Genomic DNA, 17,775 nt, shown 5'->3' on the forward strand with positions numbered 1-17,775 from the left:
CCTGAGGGCCTTCTGGAGGTTCTCCAGGAAGCTGGAGGCCCTTGGTTACCACACAGTTCAGGACCATGGGACAAAAGAACTGATGTTGCTTTAGACAGAAGACCTCGAGGTGGGAACTAGATGACGTCTGAATCTCGGCATTGTTTGTTACACAGCACGCACCAGGTTTTGCTCAAGCTGGTGTCCTCAGTCTGTGGGTTGGAAGTAATCAATATTGTTTGCTTACCACTTACAAGAGTTGTGAGATAATAATGTAGACGGCTTAGCATAGTGTCTTGAACGAGAACACTCACTGGGTGTTCATATCACACCCTATTCAGAGTGAGGATTGTGACAGGCACTCAGCATGGGGTTAAGATGACGCTTTGGACACTTGCATCACACATTGGAGGGTCTGGGTTCAAGTCTGGATCTGCCTCGGATGCCAGCTTCCTGCTAATGCACATCCTGGGAGGCAGCAGGTGACGGCTCAAGTGGTTGAGTCCCTGCCACCCACATGTGAGACCTGGATGGAGTTCTTGATGGGCATTTGAGGGGTGAACCAGCAGATGGAAGATCTTTGTCCATCTGCCTCTGTTTCTTTATCTTGACAATAAACTGTTTTACAAAGAGCACAAAGAGATTATGAGGGTTGTTTTATCCTGTTTTCTGATTCCACTGCACTTCTGAAGGACTGGTGAAGGGAGACTTGACCAAATGGTTTTAATTAAACTTTTGGGCTGCCTTGTGCTCTGGGGCTCTGTGCTTCCCAGGAGGCAGGGACTTACACAGAGGCCTGCAAACCCCCCTGCTGATTTCCACACTGTTCTCTCCCTTGGTGCTGCGTGGCTAAGAGCTGCAGTGTCCTCACCAGAGGACAGGCTGCTTGTGGCTCCCTTTCTCTACACAAGGACACTGGAGACATGGGCAGGAGATGGGAAGGTGGGCTTCAGGTTAAAGGGAGGACAGTCTGTATTGCACCCGATTTATTCAAATGTCCTTTAATTTGACAGCCTCTCATCCCAGGGAAGTCTGTGTGAGCCTGGCTGGGGCCACATAATAGCAGCAGTGTGGAGCTTAACAGGCAGGGGAGAGGTCAACATAAACAAGAGGATGTGTGTCTTAGGGGGAGGAATATTTTCTTGGCGGATTAGGTAGGAGGCAGAAGGTACACAGCAAGCCACAAATTACCAGGGATGCAATCGCGAGCAGTTAAATGCTGCTCAGGGTAGTGACACCCTGATAAAGACATTTCCAGTGAAGAAGTGCACCTAGTTTCACCCTGTTAGATTTCCTCCCATTTTTACTCTCTCATGAAACTGAACAAGCTTCCTTGAGCTTTATATTATGAGACTGGGACTCTGATTGACTTGGTCTGTGTTTGGGTTGGTTTCTTCCACAAAGGTTACTTAAGACTGGAAAGCCCTGCAAGTGGTCGTGTGCTTCCCTCTCTAACAGACAGCAGCCGCTGAATCAGAAAATGCAAATATAAAACTTCTACCTCTTTCTGATGTGTTACTAAACCGTCCTCACAATTTGCTAATTGTAATTAATATATGTGTGTGATAAATTTCTATTTTATTATACACATTTTATAGTCTTTCTGTGTCTAATGAAATTACAAGCCCTCTCTTGGCCGTGCTCTGTAAGAATTAGCCTTTGTCCCAAGATAACTGCGCAGAAGTTAGGGGAAGATTCTGTAAGAAAGTAGGACGTGGTTGATCTGGAAAAGTGGGGAATCTGGAGAAGCTCAGGGGGACACTTTCCAGATGGTTGGCTTCACAGGTTCAACACAGTTTTGAGTTCAGTTCCCTTTAACATCCTTCTTTAATTAAAAAAGACTAAACCAGGCAGGGCCCAGAGAGGAGCTGAGACCATGAGTCCACAGAGGGGTGGGGATGACTTCACCAGCATATGGTGCGGAATGGTCATTTTACATCATGTGTGGGGGGAGCGCATGGACAACCGGCTAGAATACATTAACCCTCCTGCTGTCATGCAGAGTGGGAACTTACTGGATGTTTTGGATGATTTTATGGTGCAAGCAATTGCAGGCCTGGTTTCCTACAAGTGCAGTCTTGTGCAGAGAGATATTTGTGGGTTAAGAATGCAGGGCTACCAGTTCTCAGCGGTGGTTTTTAAATCCTGTAGTTAAAAAAAAAGAAAAACACTTGTTTCCCAAACAGAATCTCTCCGTGCTGCTGGCAAGGTTATCTGGTGCCTCTTTTGAAGGGGTCCAGCTGGGTTTTCTGCTGGTGCACCAGGGTGCTGGAAGGGAGAAAGGTAAGCCAGTGAGAGGAAGGCTACATTGCATCTTCCCAATTATAACCACTCACCCAGAGATCCAACCCACCACCCCCAAGGCAGGCAAGTGACTGGGCTCACCCACTTGTACCAAGAAGCGTGGGAGTCAGACCATGCCCAGCAGTGGAGAGGTGAGGGCTGGGTGTGCAAGCCTAGGAAAGGGCTCTTCCATAAAGGTGATGTGAGTGTATTCAGATGCCCCTCCTATCAAGTGAGTGCATTTTCAAGACTAAACTAATTTATGAGTTGTTGCAGTGATGAAATAAGGATGCTCCAGCAATCCAGGTGTAGTACGAGAAGAAATGATGTGGGCAGGTTATGATGAGGAGGCACAGATCTTGAGAAGCTCTTGAGAAGAGCTTTGTGTTCATACAATCAAGTGCAAGCATCACCTTAAAATGCACTAGAAGTAATTGTTGGCTACCATTTTTATAAGGCTTAAATAATGTCATAATCAATCTATAATAAAACATTAGAACAGATACATAAGATTAATTCTCTATATGACAAAGTTAAATCATGCTCATAGTGGTCCATGACATTGGCAAGGGGACTACAACATTCACCATAAAGGAGGGGACTGGCATTGTCATGCATCAGGCATAGCAATTAAATGGGGAACCTATAAAGGAGGGGAAAAATTATACACCAGCAAATTGGATGGCCCTGAAGAGATGGATAAATTCCTACAAACATAAAACCTACCAAAACTGAATTAAGAAGAAATAGAAAGCCTTAACAGACCATTAACAGATAAGGAGATCACATCCTACATCAGAATACTCCCAACAAAGAAAGGTCCCAGAACAGATGCTGCACAGGTGAGCCCCATCAAACATTCAAAGAAGAATTGATATAAATCCTTTTTAATTTGTTCCAAAAAATACACAGAACACTTACAAACTCATTTTATGAAGCCAATGTCATCCTGATTCCAAATTAGACAATGACAACACACACAAAAAAATTCCTGATAAACATAGATATAAAAATTCTTAACAAAATACTAACAAACAATTCAATAATTTTCAATTTCAATAAATTTTCAATGGAAAAGACCACACAACAAGAACAAGTGAAATTTATTCTTGGAAAGCAAGGATGGTTCAATATATGCAAATCAATCAATGTGATATGTAACAGATTAACAACAAGAAATAAAATAATTGACCATAAGAATCTCAATAGGTGCAAAAGCTTTAAAGTTTACAATTCACATATGATTAAAATTCTCAACAAAATAAGTATAGTAAGAACTTACTTAAACATTATAAAAGTGTATATGAAAAGCCCACAGCTGCCATTACAATCAATAGAGAAAAATTTAAAACTTTCCCTTCAGGAACTGGTGGGCAAAGATGGCCACTCTTGCCACTTCAATTCAATTTTGTATTGTAAGTCCTAGGCAGAGCAATTAGAAATTAATATGTCCAAATTGAGGAAGAAGAAATAAAATCATCTGTTTGCAGATGACATCATTATGCATGTAGAAAATCCTTAAGATTCAAAAAAAATCTATAAGCATTAATAATCAAATTAAATAATGTCATAGTATATAAAATCAACACATAAAAATCACCCATATTTTTACATGCAAACAATTAACTATCAGAAAAGGAGATGAAGAAAATAAGTCCCATTAACAATAGCAAGAAAAAGAATATAATACTTAGTAGGAAATTTAACTACAGAGGTGAAATGACTTTTACACTGAGAAGTATAAAAACAATGGTGAAGAACATTAAAGAAAGCACAGATAAATGGAAAGTCATTACATAATCATGGCTTGGAAGAATTAATGTGGTTAAAATGGCTCTATAATCCATTGTGATCTACAGACCCAATGTAATCCCTACCAAATTCCAATGGAAATCTTTATAGAAATAGAAAAAACAAATTCTAAAATTCACATGGAAGCACAAGTTACTCCAAATAGCCAATACAATCTAGAGCAAGAACAACCTTAAAGGCATCACATTTTCTGACTTCAAAGTATACCACAAAGCTACAGTAATCAAATCTATATTGTACTGGCACAAAAACATACATATACAATAATAGAACAGCATTCAGAATCCAAAATTAATATAGGAAACTACAGTCAACTTATCTTTGACAAGGTACCAAAAATATACATTGAGGAAAGGATAGTTTCTTAACAAATGGTGCTGGAAAACTGGATTTCCAAGGAGGAAGAATGAAATTGGAGCCTCAGCTCACATCATATACAAAAATCACCTCAAAATGAAATAAGAACTTAACTGTAAGACCTGAAACTATAATTCTATTAGAAAAAAACACAGGGAGAAATCTTCTTAACTTTGCTATGGGCCATTTATGGGCCATTTTTTTTTTTTTGGATATAATTCAAAAGCACAGGAAACAAAATAAAAAATAGGCATAGATGATTGACTCAAACTAAAAAAAAAAAAACCTGCACAACAAAGTAAACAATCAACTGTGAAAAGGTAACAATTAGAGAAAACATTTGTAAACTATGTATCTAATAACTGTTTAAGGTCTAAAAATATAAGGAACTCCTACAACCCAATACCCAGAAAACAGCTAAGAAATAAGAAAAGACCTGAACAGCCAACTTCTCAGAAGATGACCTACAAATGGCCAAAGGGTGTATGAAAAATTATTCAGCACCACTAATCAGTGGAAAAATGCCAATCAAAGCCATGATGAGATATTACCTCATGCCTTTAGAATGGTAATTATCCAAAATGGAAAAGGTAAGTGTTGGCGAGGATGGGTAGGAAAAGTAATATTTGTACACTATTGATGCAGTACAAACCAGTACAGCTATTATGGAACACAGTATAGAGTTTTCTCAAAAAATTAAACATGAGATTATCATATGTTCCAGCAATCTTACTTCTTTCCAAGGGAAGTGAAATTACTATCTGCATTGCAAAGAACTATCTGCATCCCTATATTCATTTAGCATTATTTTAAAGTAGCCACAATATGAAAACAACCTAAGTGCCAATCAATAGATGAATAGATAAATAAAATTTGATATATATAGGAAGATATGTGTTTGTGTGTGAAATATTATTGCACCTTTAAAAATAGTGAAATTGTTATTTGTGGCAACATGGATGAACCTGGAAGGCATTATAGTAGGTGAAAAAAGCCAGACACAGAAAAAACAAATACTGCATGATCTCACTTATCTGTGGAATCTAAAATAGCAGCAGGAAGTAGACTGCTGGATGCCTAGGACTGGGGGAGGGGAACACGTGAGATGTTAGTCAAGGGGCACAAAGTTTTTTATGCAGGATGATGAAATCCTGGAGATTTAATGAAGAGCAATGTGACTATAGTTAGAAATACTGTATTATACACTTGAAATTTGCTAAGAGGGTACACTGGACATACACTAAAAGACAAATATGTTAATCAGCCTGATGGCAGCAATGTTTTACAATGTCTATGTATATCAAAACATCAAATCATATACCTTAAATATATATACTTTTGTCCATTATCCTTCAATAAAAATGGAGAAAGAAACCCAAAAGCATTGTGTTTCATTATCTACTACTGCAGAGAGAATAATTATGTCAAAGCCCATTTGTATAAGATCCTTTTTTTTAAATTTTTTTTTTTGACAGGCAGAGTGGACAGTGAGAGAGACAGAGAGAAAGGTCTTCCTTTTGCCGTTGGTTCACCCTCTAATGGCCGCCATGGCCGGCATGCTGCGGCCCGCGCACCCTGATCTGATGGTAGGAGCCAGGTACTTATCCTGGTCTCCCATGAGGTGCAGGGCCCAAGCACTTGGGCCATCCTCCACTGCACTCCCTGGCCACAGCAGAGAGCTGGCCTGGAAGAGGGGCAACCGGGACAGAATCCGGCGCCCCGACTGGGACTAGAACCTGGTGTGCCGGCGCCGCAAGGTGGAGGATTAGCCTAGTGAGCCGCGGAGCCAGCCTGTGTAGTACTCCTTTTCACTGTGTCTACTGACTGGGAGAAAAGGAGCTCACACCACCCTAATCAATCCCTGTCTCTCTCATGCTTCATCTGATGCCACCAGTACCTGCACACGGTCAGGTGTGAGAGAGGCAATTCTGTCTTTAGGAGTCACAGCCATTGGGCCCAAATAGTACCCCTTGATGGCAAAGTGTCCAAGGGGGAACTGTCATAGTGCAGGGACACCGGTCCTTCAGAGCACTCAGGCTGTGGCATGCAATAAAAAGGAAGGTCAGGCTGGAGAGACTGGGAGCCAGAGGAGGTGGGAGCTTTGGCGGCCAACTGCAATATATATATATATATATACACACACACACACACACACACACACACACACATGTATCTTAATTGGTCCCTGGATCTTTCATTTTATGTATCTCCCTCAATGACTAGCAGAAAGGTGTTTCAATGATACACACCAGTATTGTTATTCTTTTGAAACCATCTTAATTATTTATTGACTCAGAAAATTTAGTAGTTTCAATGACTTTTCAGTATACAGTATACCTAGTTAGTGCCTTTATGACATGAAGAGTATTGATATTTATAATTCATGATTATATAATTTGTCCATTCACTGACTGAATCCAGATGTTTTATGACAGTTATGTGTTTACAAGGATTGTCCTGTGATGGAATACCTCTAGTGATGTTAACTTGTCTTGCCAAACTCAACAACATCTGATGAGGAGCTTCTTGCATTCCATGTATGAATATTTTACTTGCACTTCACACCAGAGGTAAATCAAATGTGTAAGTGAATCTCACCTCTCACCCCCAAACACAAAATTCAGCATCATCTTTCTGAGTCAAGCAAAAAATAAAAAAATAAACAACGCATATGTGCCTTTTTTTTTTTACTCACTTGAGACAACACAGACATTTAGACATTCACATATCACTGAATTCATTTGGATCTTTGAACACTTGCGCTTCAAATTCCATCTGGCTCTGTAAAATAAAAGTGTCCAACTCAGTATGATTTCTAAAAAAGACAGAACCACACAAAATGTTCTGTATGCTCCTTAGTGTGATGTAGAGAGACACAGGGGAGTAGAGGGAGAGCCGGCAACAAGACCTTATGGATTTTATGCATTTTTTCACACACAGATCTCATCAGCTCTGATTACATTCCAAGAAAAGTGCTTGGTTTTGAGCCACAAAGAGGAACAAGAGCACAAGCACCTGCTCTACGTCTCCAGGAACCCCATGTGAGTGGGGACACTGGCCAGAGACTGGGAGCCTGTTAGTGCAGTGAGAGTTGCAATGATTCTCGGCACAAGGTGGACTCAGGAGTAAAGCAGGATGAATGAGGACACAGCCAGGCCTCGGTGGGGGAGCAAAGTTGCTTCCTTAAATAGCAGGGTCAGTCTGAGAGCTGAAGGCAGGGAGGGTGAGGAAGGGATGAGATCCCGTCAAACAAGAACCCAAGAGCGTTTGTGAGATTTTTTAACAAGGAAGGCAGGGTGACTTTGACAGTAGTAGATTCAGGGGTGGGTGAGAAGAAGGTGGTACTACAGGTTTTACATCTGGATAATTTTTTCAAGACACTTGATTGTGAGAAGAAAGTCATTGACAGAAAACAGCAGTCAATATTGAATTAAGGTAATGTCCTTTCCACCCTTTCTCTCTTTCACTCCCCTTCTCCTCTCTTGTTTTCTCCTTTTATTTTCTCTCTCCTTTGCTTTTTCGGATGGGATGATCTGAAAACATTTTAAAGGTGAATGGTAAGATTTAATTAGAGAGGGAAGAATTTCAATGTGTTGGGTAAATGTAAATAATGAAGTAAATCTTGAGAAGATTTCCAGAACTCCCCACCAGGCACTCAGTCCATCCATCCGTCCGTCCATCTATCCATCTGTCCATCCATCCATCCATCCATCCATCCACCTATCCATCATTAGGCATCTATTCAAAGGCTGTAGGGAAATACACTGAAATGAGGACCAAGCTCTCGACCTCAGGGAACTTACATCTATTTAGTGAGGCAGAAGATAGTAAATATATTTAGGTAATGAAAATAACTGAGAAGAAAAGTAATGCAGGGTTGGGGGAAGAGTCAAGATGAGGCTCTATGAGGAAGTGTCCTTTGGTGGAGATGGAGGAAATGAGAGACTGAGACATATGAGGGTCTGGGGAAAGGACTTCTGGACAGACGTAGCAGCAAGTGCAATGGCATGGATGGAGGCAGAGCAAGATGGCTGACACAGCTCCAGTAGCAAGAGAGAAACAGAGATGGTAAGAGATGTGGATGGAGTGAAAGGGCTCACTGTATCAATTTCAGAACTCACTGGAGGGTTTTGAGCAAGGCATGGCAGCATTTACCTTTGACTAACAGCGGAAGCAGGAAAGCTGATGGTCTGGGCTAGGTGACACATCATGGAAGCTTGATGTAGCTTAGTGGCCAACAGATGTGTGCAGAAGAGGTTATATTTGAGTATATATTTTGGAGGAGTAGCTAATCATGCTACAAGATAGAAATTAATGATGGCTCCTAGGTTTTTGACTATGCGACTGAGTGTGTGAGCATACCACTTATTCAGACAGGGGGTAACTCGGGGAGGAGGATGTTTAGGAGGAAACCGAGAGTTAGTTGTGACCATCAAGTAGGCATCAGTAGGCAGCTGGAGATACAAACTAGACTAATTATAATTACATACAGATCACTCCACCTGCCTTAAATCCCCCAATGAATGCTTATCACCTTCATGACAAAAAGCAAGTACCAAGCTCTCAGGGCTTGGTCCTTCAGCACACCCATAACCTTGTCACCAGCCTCATCCCACACCGTGTGTCCTCCTGACACAGACTTACTTGCATCTCTTTCTTGCTTTCTTTCCCCCCTCCCTCTCTCCTTCTGTGGATATCCACCATTCCTTTTGCTTAGATTATTCTCGCGCACTTTGACCAGGTCATATTGTCCTTCGAAACCCAGTTCTTCCTACAAGCCTTCTGTGTCCTAAGAACAATTCCAGACAGCTGGTTTAGGTGCCCATCTGGTCTACTATCACAACACTACCTATATCTCTGTGGACTCAGCACCATGGGACCCAGGGACGTCACCCATTAGCGAGTGAACTTGGACAGGCTGCTTCAATTCTCTGAGCCTCCACTTAATACTACCTGCTTCACAGGATTGTTAAAAGGATTAAATGAGGCGATATATCACAGAGTGCTTATGACATTGCCTGGCATAGCTGAAGCACCATAAAAGTCATTAAATATTATTATAATAACACTTATCATACTGTTGTGTAATTGTTTTTATGTTGCATTTTCCCAGGCAAATCTGAGCCGTTAAGGATAGTCAGGGAGCCTTTCATCTGTGCTTCTGGTGAACACTGAGCCTCATTAATTATTTCTAACATGAATGAATGAGTTAATAATGAAAAAAAAAGCCAATACTGGGCTACAAAAGTACTGTGAGATAAACCAGCAGGTTCTTCCTCAGTAGACTTTATCATCCACCAGAATGAAACCAGAATGCTATGGGTTAGGGCAGAAATTTGGTGGAGCAGGTAAGATGCTACTTGGGATGTGCATATTGGAAGACTTGAGTTTGAGTCTGGCTCTCCAATCTACTTTCCTGCTGATGCACATCCTGGGAGGCAGTCGCTGACAGCTAAAGTACTTGGGTCCATAACACCCATGTGAGAAACCTGGCTTGAGTTCTGCGCCCCTGATTTTGATCTGGCCTAGCCCTGGCTATTGCAGGCATTTGGGGAGTGATTCAGCAAATGGGAGCTCTTTGTCTCTCTGTCTTTCAAATAAAATAAATAGAAATTTACAAAATTAAATAAAAATTTCCTGTGGTTTCTCATAGGTTATATGTTGGGTATGGTTCAGAGAAAGTGGTATCACTACCTTTGGATCAGGTAAACATGGTCCAAAAGCTTCCAACAGAAGGGTTTCTTCTCTCACAGCCTTTTCATAGTCTGCAAAAGACAGCTTCCCGTCGTGATCATGGTCCTGGGGCCAGTGTGTGGGTGAGGGGACCAGCAATGCATCAGTTAACATGCAAATACTTAGCAAAATAAATATTCTTTTAATTGTCAAGTGCTAATAGTAGAAGAGTGCCAGCAAATGAGATTAGATAGCAAAATGGAAAATAATTATTATAATAAAGATAAATTCAATTGTTTCAGTTAACTAAACAAGAAACTGAAAATTATAATTTGAATTCTTATTTCTATCCCTTATCTGTTCTATACATTTCAACATCAGACTCTAAATTATCTGGAATTACCATTTTCTTAAGTGTTGTTTCAACCAAATCTTTAATTCCTTCATCAGGATCTTCCTCTGAGGGCTGTTTGAGAAGGCTGTTCTTCAGCATGTGAAACATTTCCTCCTTTGAAATGAATCCATCTCCATTCAAATCAAACACTTCAAAGCAATCTTTAAAACAAAACAAAGCAAGCAAATGGGGTGATGTTGGGTGCAATAGTTAAGGTGTTGCTTGGGACAGGTTCTACAGTGCCTGGGTCCAAGTACTAGTTCCATTCCCAATTCTAGCTTCCTGCTAATGTGCACTCTAGCAGGCAGCTGGTAATGGTTCAAGTATTTGTGTCATTGCTATCCATGTGAGACACCCAGACTAAGCCCTGGCAATTGTGGGCATCTGAAGAGTGAAACTGTCAAAGAGAAGTCGATCATCTCTTTTTGCTTTTCAGATCAATCAATCAATCAATAAATAAATTATAAATTTAATAGTATCACTTAAATAATATTTTCTTGGATACATTTCTCAGGCACATTTCCATCTTTTAAAAAAATTTTTTTAAAGATTTATTTTATTTATTTGAAAGATAGAGTTACAGAGAGAGCTAGAAACAGAGAGGAAAGAGAGGTCCTCCATCTGCTGGTTCACTTCCCAGGTGGCCACAAGGGATGGAGCTGCACCGATCTGAAGCCAGGAACCAGGAACTGCTTCTGGGTCTCCCACGTGGGTGCAGGAGCCCAAGCATTTGGGCCATCTTCTACTGCTTTCCTAAGCCATAGCAGAGAGCTGGATCGGAAGAGGAGCAGCCGGGACTAGAACCGGTGTCCATATGGGATGCAGGCACTTCAGGCCAGGGCATTAACCCTTTGTGCCACAGTGCCGCCCTGACATTTCCATCTGGTTGATGCTTTATCAACCCCACAACCCTTGGCACAATCTGATTTTCACAATAAATGTTAATGTACACTGGTTCACTAGTTGAATACAGTTCAAAAATTCTTAGAAATGGTTTCCTTACACTCATCTATGAAAAAGCATACTACGAAACAATAGCTTTTTATCTTGAAACTCTTGGAAAACTTACTGAAATATGTAGCATTCATCAGAATTAATTGAGAATCAAGACTATAAACAGAACATTTGAATCAATGCTCTGGTTTCATGGTTACAACTCAAGTAATTAAATATATAAAATGCATAATACACAAATGTATACACATGTAATTAGCATATCTAGTAATACATATTTTTAGCATAAATTATTCCTCAAAATTGTTGGTTTTCCTTTCCATTAATTTTCTTTCAACTCTGTTGACCTGAATTCACTCCATATAAGAAGCTACTGGGGATTCCAGTCAACTGAACAACCAGCTACTCAATCAAACTGACTTCATTGGCTGGATTAGAGGGCGTTGATTTAAATATTCTAGATATATTAATTACAATGTACAAACCAATAGGATGACTGCAATCTTACATCTCATTTTTTCTTCCAAAGATCCTCGAAGAAACAGTGATAATCCATTAACCCACTCTGATACATTTACACAGCCATCGTTGTCCTTATCAAAACCTCGGAATACTAAAGAAAGAGAGATGTGCAATGTCACAATTCTCAGTACTGAGTCCACATTAGTATTACTTTTAAAATTCAGAGAGCATTTCAAGATCAGGTGGTCCAATGTCCTCACTTGATACAGGAGGACACTAAGAAACAGAGACACAGAAACCTCTTTCATTTAAACATTCAAATTTTCTCTGTGTTTTGAGATCAAAGAATAGTTGGATATCTAAATGCATTAATTATTTATTAATAACATATATTTGAATAATAAATATGTGAATTATATTAGATATTTGGATGTAATAAATAATTTATATTTTTGTTACTTAAGCAAAGTACTGCTATTACCTAACTGAAGGAATTGTGTCTTAATTTTTGTTGGAATATTTTCTGTGGGTAAGGAAATTCAAATGTCCTTTGCAACCTATTTATTATTATGCTTACTTATTAGAAATAGAAATATTTTTTATTTTCTGATACAATGTTAGGGAGACCTAGTTAATCTGATTTTGTTTCCTCCTTAAATGCATAAAATAGAGGATACTTCCTCCTTTTCTATTTTCTTTGCAGAATTATTTTTTTTATATTCAAGTGAATTAAGTTTTCTATCAAGAATATGATGATTTCTCCAACTTTTGTGGCTGGATGTAGCTACCCTGAACTTGCTGTCTCTTACCTCTGTCCATAATCATGTCATCTGTCATTCCAAATGTCACATACAGGATGTTGCGAAAGGCATTACGATCTAATCCAACGACTGCACCTGGTCGCTCTGCCACATCTCCCACCAAGTTATAGAAAAGCTTTATAAGACAGCTTACTTCAAATTTGTTAACTGTGAATAAATAAAATTAAGATATGACAGAAGGCATCTTTAAGTCCTCACAAATTTTACATTACTGAATTTACAGACAAACAGCATCAATGACATCACATATGTAGCTGTGAACAGAAATCTCTTGTGTTGAGATTCTTGACTGATAATAGAAGATATCAATGCTTTGTTATCCACTAAAATAAAAGAAGTAGTATTCCCTCCTAATAGGAATTGGATATGAAATAGATGCAAGTAAACAAATGCTCGGAAAAAATAATATTAGACAAGTCAACTGAATAAAGATTGTGGTGTCAAGTCCTAAACTTTACAGGGCCATTAGAGCTTATGTAAGAATGGTGGGGTCAGCATTGTGGAGTAGCAGGTTAAGCAACCCCTGCAACACCCCACATGTGTGCTTGTTCTGATCCATCTCCTAATGTGCCCATGAAGTCTATAGAGGACAGTCCAAGTGCTTGGGACCCTGTTACCCACTTGGAGGCCTGAATGAAGCTCCTGGTTCATTGGTTCAGCTTGGTCTAGTCCTGGCTGTTGAGACCATTTGGGGAGTGAACCAGTGGATGGAGGATCTCTCACTCTCTGTCTCTCCCTCTCTCTAAGTAACTCTGCCTTTCAAGTAAATAAACAAATAAATCTTAAAAATATAATAAAATAAAAAGGTAACAATTTCTACAGCATTTTGATTATAGATGTTCATGAGCTCTACAAGTTCACTTTTCCTTGGAAATAGATTCTGGACTCCTGAGAACTAATTAAAAAATTTTATTTTACTATAACCTTAGTGAATTCATGAGCTAGATTTTGAAAATTAACATATAACCATTCAGTAGTACTCTGGGGAAGAAAGTTTTTGCTTGACAGATAGATAGACACACAGCTACTTGCCCGCACACATAATTGTATAAAGGGTGGTGTTTATAAACACCGAGTTAATTATTTGTGTTCCAACTGCCATTTGAGGTATGTAGGTGGAAGGGTTATTGCCTGGCGTTAAGAACATAAAAGTGAGACTAAATATGAAGTATGGGTGTGGGGGGAATTTTATTTCAAAACCAGGAAAAACTATTATTTAAAAAAAAGGGCAAAATCTGTGTAATGTAAGATAAGACACTGCATAAGAGTGGCAGTCACACCTCATCTTTCAGGACAGGCTGGGCGTGAGTGTAATTCCTTGTTGGGAGAGCCACATTTTAAGAGCAAGGTTGGTAGCGGCCATTTTGGGGGGGGTGTGACCCAACGGAAGGAAGACCTTTCTCTCTGTATCTCTCTCTCACTGTCTAACTCTGCCTGTCAAAAAAAAAAAAAAAAAAAAAAAAAAAAAGCAAGGTTGGAGCATGGTGGGAGGAGGGGTAGGATGGAAAAATATCACTACGTTCCCAAATCTGTATATATGAAATACATGAAACTTGTATAACTTAAATAAAACTTTTTTTAAAAAAAGAGCAAGATTGAAAACTTTGGAAAAGGAAAGATTTAGTATATAAACAAAGGAATGTAATGGTTATGATTTTAAAATAACAGTTCCCTACTGTGGAAAACAATATGATAGTTCCTCAAAAAATTAAACAAAGAATTATCACATCATTCAGCAATTCCAAATATGTATTTTAAAAGATTGAAAGCAGGATCTCAGATACTTGTATAATGTTCACAGCAGCATAAACTTCAATAACCAAAAGATAGAAGCAATCCTGGGATCAATGATTGATGAATGACTAAAGAAAATGTGGTGCATTCACACAGCAAAATATTATTCAGCCTTAAAGATGAAGGGCACATGCTACAATGTGGATGAACATTTATGGACATTATGCCAAGTGAAATAAAGCAGACACAAAAGGATAAATACTGAATTATTTCACTTATATGCAGTACCTAAAATAGTCAAATTTATAGAGACAGAAAGTAGAATGTTGGTTACCAGGGTTGTGAGGAGTGAGTGGAGAGTTAGAGTGTAATGGGTGCCGACTTACATTTGCGAAAGAGAGAAGGTCCTAGGGGTAGATGGTGGTGACGGTTACACGACAGTGTGAATGAACAGTAGTTACCTCCTGCCCATGGCTTCACTGCGCACAGTTTCAGTTACCCATTTTTAACCATGATCAGAAATTTTAAATGGAAAATTCCAGAAATAAACAATTCCTAAATTTAAATACTTCTCATTATAGTACATTGCTGTATTATAGTGATCATTCTTTTTTTTATTAGTTATCATTCATTGTTAATCACTTCCTGTGCTTAATTTATAGCAAAATTTATCACAGGAATGTATTGGTAAAAATATAGCATATTCAGAGATTGATACTAACCACGGTTTCAGGGAATGTACTGGTGGTCTTGGAACATATTCATAGAGGGTAAGGGAAATTACTATATTTAATGCCACACTTAAGATGATGAAAATGATACATTATGTGAATATATATTTACATATTAAACCACACAGAGAAACAAAACTGTATCAACACCAACAAAATGCATTTAGTGTTTGGGGACGAAAATCCTGCATGAAGAATGATGTCCTCGATGACACATTTCTCCATCTCAGCTGAAGTAAAAACTATAGAGCATTACTTCATAACCCATAGATCAAAAGTCAGCCATAAGAAAATGACTTTTGCTGAAATACTTCTTAGGTTGTAGAAAACAAGGATAAGCAAAATTAAGGGAAATCCAGGCATGGCTTTCTGCGTCCAGGAATGCTCTATCCTATCAGTGGAATGGCAGATTAGCCAGAGACCCACGTAAGGTCCATTCTCCGATTCTACAAAACTGATCCATTTCCATTCCATCCTGTTGGCATGGCCATTTGCCAATTGAGAAGAAACTGACTTTAGGGGAAAAGATCTCTAAGAAAATTTAAAATTATTATAATGACTTCTAACTATGTCTACAGTACAACTGTTATTTTTTACTCATAATCATAAAAGTTTATAAGGCTCAGCTTATAAATTTTATGTAAGGACAAAAATCAAGAGTTGACTCTTTTTCCCTGCTATGTTTTCACTTTTTAAAAAAAATATATGCTCATTGAGGCTGGTGCTGTGGTTTAGCAAGTAAAGCCACTGCCTGCAGTGCCGGCATCCCATATGGGCTCCGGTTCGAGTCCTGGCTGCTCTACTTCTGATCCAGCTTTCTGCTATGGCCTGGGAAAGCAGTAAAAGATGGCCCAAGTCCTTGGACCTCTCCACTCACATGGGAGACCCAGAAGAAGCTTCTGGCCCTGGCTTCAGATTGGCACAGCTTTGGCTGTTGTGGCCATTTGGGGAGTGAACCAACGGATGGAAGACTTCTCTCTGTCTTTCTCTCTTCTCTCTCTGTCTCTCCTCTCTGTGTGTGTAACTCTGACTTTCAAATAAATAAATCTTTGTTAAAAAGTGCATCTTTCAATTGTTCACAGAATGTTTGCTGACAATGCACTGCAAACTTGAAACATAGACTAAGTCAAATTCAGTATTGTATACAGCAGTTGTTGCATTGCTTGTATTTATCAAAAATGTTTACTAGATATTTGAAAAATATCTGTTTTTCCAGAAATGAAAGTAGTTTAATTAAAACAATAACAAAACAAAACCCTCATCAGATCATAAAAACCAGAAAAACATCTTAAATTATAGAATACCCTTTTTCTAAGAATTGTAAGATGTTTATGTGCACCACGGCTTTTCTTTATGACACCACCCCATGAAGTGAGCATTTTTCACTGCTCATTGCATCAGATGCTAATGATGACTAGAAGGTGTTAGCCCTGTCAGCTGTACAACTACATTAAAACATGTGCACTCCTCCTCTGCACAGCAGGACTGTCCTGGGACTCATGGTTTCTCCTGTGCCCTGAAGTGGCCCACAGTTCTGCAATCAGCACACAACTTCTAAACTTGCTTGCCACATAGTATCTTCCTCATCTAAACCATATCATGACTCCCTTGCCCAGGCACGGTTCTGTTTTTCAGTCTGAATACAATCATCAAGTTGGCCTCTGAGATCCCAGAACTGCCCTGTTCAAGTGCTATATCTCTGAAAAGTGTCCCTTTGTAAGGTCTCCTTTAACTTAGCACCCCACTCGCAGGAACACAGTGCAAGGCTGCAGGCAGGAGCTGATTCTTTCCCTTGTGTTTAGCATTGCTAGTCCTTTGGTTTCCAGCCAGGCACTGCGTTTAGATTGCCAATGCTGGAGTTTTATCTTTCTCAGTTGTCACCTTCTTTTGGACTCATAGTGTTCTTGCTCTGAGATGCAGATGTCTGTGCCACTGAGAAAACCGTTTCTCCTGTGGGCTCTTGGTGAGCCTCCAGAACTTGGACCTGCAGGGTGAGGGGCCATGGTCTACCTCGGCTGTGCCACTGTTCTCCAGTCTGGTGATTCTTAGTACTTATTTTACAACCTGCCTGGAGCTAAAAGCACATGTCTTGTGGGCACACGTGTCACGTTCTATAATGTGAAATAAAATTAAGATGGGGCTTTGAGAAGCAAGTAAGTGCATGTAGGGGAGTGTAGGATGTATATGGATTCCTGAGACCCAGGGAATGGGTGCCCACCCCAAGAAACCAGCACCCCGGGGCTCCCTTGCAGACTTCTACAGCTGCGGCGCTTCATCCTCACTTAGGCAAAGATGGGGAGCAGGCACAGCCGCGGACCTGGCCCAGAACTCGGCTTGTCCAGCACGTGGTTCTTACTTACAATGCTTGCAATTTTTAGTTAGGGTGTCCGTCAACTTCTGCAGCTTCTTGCGGTTCATGCCAGACACTCAGCGAATCTGGTCGCAATAGTTACTGCCTTAGGACGCGGCCACTCTGACCCTAGCTAGTGCAGGGGCTGGAGCCACCGGCTGTCTCTGTGTGAGCGCTTGCGCAGTCCTAACAAACAGTGTGGCCATGGCAACGGCTGGACCGGCC

The 17,775-nt window shown here is 39.9% G+C and overlaps 1 protein-coding gene across 3 annotated transcripts; it reads right to left on the reverse strand.

Moving 5' to 3' along the window:
* Positions 1-1,026: 1,026 nt before the first annotated feature.
* Positions 1,027-17,744, reverse strand: CLXN (calaxin). Of its 3 annotated transcripts, XM_002710494.6 has the most exons (7): positions 17,561-17,744; positions 12,724-12,882; positions 11,961-12,065; positions 10,508-10,659; positions 10,126-10,230; positions 7,127-7,212; positions 1,027-2,247 (listed from the first exon to the last, which is right to left on the reverse strand). In XM_002710494.6, the coding sequence occupies exons 1-6, from the start codon at positions 17,616-17,618 to the stop codon at positions 7,153-7,155; spliced, it is 639 nt and encodes a 212-aa protein (XP_002710540.1). In that variant the 5' UTR covers positions 17,619-17,744; the 3' UTR covers positions 1,027-2,247; positions 7,127-7,152. The 3 variants fall into 3 exon arrangements, with proteins under 3 accessions (XP_002710540.1, XP_069931924.1, XP_089191337.1); XM_070075823.2 differs by lacking the exon at positions 1,027-2,247 and having other exon boundaries at positions 3,134-7,212; XM_089335211.1 differs by lacking the exons at positions 1,027-2,247; positions 11,961-12,065; positions 12,724-12,882 and having other exon boundaries at positions 3,134-7,212.
* Positions 17,745-17,775: the final 31 nt, after the last annotated feature.

Source organism: Oryctolagus cuniculus, chromosome 6 (genome assembly GCF_051225735.1).
Source record: "Oryctolagus cuniculus isolate XC-2025 breed Fujian yellow rabbit chromosome 6, ASM5122573v1, whole genome shotgun sequence".
NCBI classification, from domain to species: domain Eukaryota; kingdom Metazoa; phylum Chordata; class Mammalia; order Lagomorpha; family Leporidae; genus Oryctolagus; species Oryctolagus cuniculus.

Coding starts and splice junctions, on each gene's coding strand:
- CLXN (XM_002710494.6), bottom strand. CDS start 17,618: ATGAACCGCAAGAAGCTGCAGAAGTTGACGGACACCCTAACTAAAAAT. Junction 12,066..12,723: donor TGACATGATTATGGACAGAG/GTAAGAGACAGC, acceptor CTCTTTCTTTAG/TATTCCGAGGTTTTGATAAG. Junction 10,660..11,960: donor TTTGGAAGAAAAAATGAGAT/GTAAGATTGCAG, acceptor TTTGTTTTAAAG/ATTGCTTTGAAGTGTTTGAT.